We start from the raw sequence: 2481 nt of genomic DNA, 5'->3' as shown, positions 1-2481 counted from the left end.
CTTTCCCTTGGTTGCACATGTATCTTCTGGTGAACTGGGGGGAAGAAAAGCTTTGTTTTGGGGGTTACTTCTACTTGTAGCACCGCCCGTTTTATGCATTTGGACATACAAATGCACCCCACAGGTGTGTTACTTTACTGTGTGTGTCTGCGTGTTTTAGGTGTGCTACTTCACTGTCCGCGTGTTTATTTGTGTGTATCCGTCACGTGGCGCTCTTCCAGCTGAACGTGGCCTCCGTGATGTTAGTCTCTTGCGTGACATGTCCAGAGCTGGATGCACTTCTCAAGTCGGCTGGTGCCGCAGTGGTGTCAGAGCCCTGGACCAGCGTCTCGGTCGCCCCGCTGCACTGGCTCGCTGGCTCAGGATGGTCTGCTGCTTTACAGGGCAGCATCCCTGGTCAGTAAAGAGGAGCTTCGTGCTGAGACAAGTGGCCTCCAGGCTCCTCAGCAGCGCCGTGTCAGGTCTGGACCGTTTGCTCACTGTAAAACAATCACTGTCGAAGAAGCCGAGGTCATTGTCATTGACGTGGTTCAATCACGGCTTTGTCTCTGCTGGAGGCAGGCCACTGTCCGCCCACATCCCTGGAGAGCCGAGCGCAGCGCCCTGCCAGCAGGCAGTGCCGGGCAGTCCCACAGAGGCACACGGCACGTGTGTCTGTGCTCTAGAACAGGGGCAGGAGAAACCTGTGTACAGAGCGTTTCTGTTCCGACATGCTAACTTCATCGAACCTGTCCCAGAGCTGTGCTGTAGCCATGTGCTCTAAGAGTGACTTTTAAAAAATCATTTATGTAATTGCTGAATTTCACATTTTCACTTGACAGCGACAAACGGCCATTCAGAATGCTTACGACTATTGATAGGAAACGCAGAGCCACAGAACGCGGTAGACATTCCGGACGGCAGTGGGCAGTAAGTGGCAACCATTTGTGCGTGACTGGAGGGTTCGTTTACTTGCTTTCTTTTGCTCTTTATTTAGTAACCGTCATAGTATGTAACCGCGTAACATCAAACGTGCCTGTTTTGTTCTGTTTTGTTTTTTTAATATAAATATGCTTTAATTAAAGTTGAGTCACAGAAAGGTATATTTAGAAATCAGGCCATCCTGGGACCAGCAGTTAGTGTAATGGCTATATCTCTGGCTCCCACGTGGTTTGAGTCCCGGACCTGGTGGCTTAAACTCATGCCGGCTGTGTGTGTGTGTGTGTGTGTGTGCATGCCCAAGATCCCGAGCGGAGAATGGAGGAGAAGGGATTGTGGTATGTCCGTACCCCCTGGGAGGTGATTTCTTGCTTTCTGTCTCTCAGTCTTTCTGGCAAGCACACACATGCCCTATGGCAAAAACTACTCTTAAAAAAAAAGAAATCAGGCCATCACATTATTGCCCTTTTAGTCCGAGTACAGCCTCACGTGTAGCACTGAACCTAATTCTGTTGTCACTCAGGACGCCTCTGATGCTGTCTGTCCTCAACGGGCACACGGACTGTGTGTACTCACTGCTGAACAAAGGAGCCGGCGTGGACGCCAGAGACGCGCGGGGCAGGACGGCGCTGCACCGGGGGGTAGGCACACGCCTGTTCCTCTCAGGGAGCTTCCGAGGCCTCGTGCCCCAAGGACTGGAGTGGGCTGTGTTTATTTTTCTTCATAAACGTCTGACCACATTTTCCCTGTTTCTTTCAATGTATTCATTTTTGAGTGCTAATTTTGAACAGTCACAAAGTACAGCTTAATCTGAAGAATTCTAGTTCTTGAATTAAATGTCAGTTTGACTCTTTTATTATCTTAACTGTTATATATCTTTATCTTAACCTTTACACCTTTAAAATATTTTCATTTATTTACAAGTGTCTTGTTCCTCTTTTCATACACTTGTATTTTGATAAAGCTGCTGTTTTAACTTGATTCTTAAATATTTAATACAAATACTCAGAAAACTATAAGTGGCCTTAATTGGCGGAAGGCTGAGGAGTGTGGATTTGAAATTCTTAGCTAGCTAATGTCGCACGTAGCGCTCACCACGATGCACCCAGCCCTGTCGTACTCTCTTTCAGGCAGTGACGGGCCATGAGGAGTGTGTGGATGCGTTACTCCAACACGGTGCTAAGTGCTTGCTTCGGGACAGCAGGGGCCGAACTCCCGTGCACTTGTCGGCTGCCTGCGGGCACATCGGCGTCCTCGGAGCCCTTCTGCAGTCGGCCGCGTCTGTGGACGCGACCCCAGCCACAGCAGACAGCCATGGGTACACGGCGCTGCACTGGGCTTGCTACAACGGTTAAGTATACGGACACGGCTGGGGGCCGGGGCTGGGGCGCAGGGCAGACGTGGAGGTTAGTGAGAGGCCGGGGTGGCACGCCCGTGCCAGGACACTACTGTGCAAGGTGTTGGAGATGAGACATCAAGTTTTTTGAGGTTTTTCTTAGATCCTTAGCAAACACCTGAATTTTAGAGAGGTTTCCTGTACTTCCTGACTGCGCTCGCACCAGG

General features: G+C 50.2%; 1 protein-coding gene across 3 annotated transcripts in view; it reads left to right on the top strand.

Annotated features, from left to right (window-relative positions):
• ANKRD28 (ankyrin repeat domain 28) overlaps positions 1–2481 on the top strand; it is an 89956-nt gene that overhangs the window by 72312 nt on the left and 15163 nt on the right. For all 3 annotated transcript variants that reach the window (XM_027769161.1, XM_027769162.1, XM_027769163.1), the window contains exons 19-21: positions 822–909; positions 1442–1559; positions 2049–2268. In XM_027769161.1, the coding sequence (XP_027624962.1) occupies positions 822–909; positions 1442–1559; positions 2049–2268 (426 nt within the window). The remainder of the gene's footprint in view (positions 1–821; positions 910–1441; positions 1560–2048; positions 2269–2481) is intronic.

This window comes from Tupaia chinensis, unplaced genomic scaffold (genome assembly GCF_000334495.1).
Source record: "Tupaia chinensis unplaced genomic scaffold, TupChi_1.0 Scaffold148822_2, whole genome shotgun sequence".
Classification (NCBI taxonomy): Eukaryota; Metazoa; Chordata; class Mammalia; order Scandentia; family Tupaiidae; genus Tupaia; species Tupaia belangeri.
The sequence above is the reverse complement of the archived record's forward strand: the minus strand, read 5'-3'. Positions and strand labels throughout refer to the sequence as shown.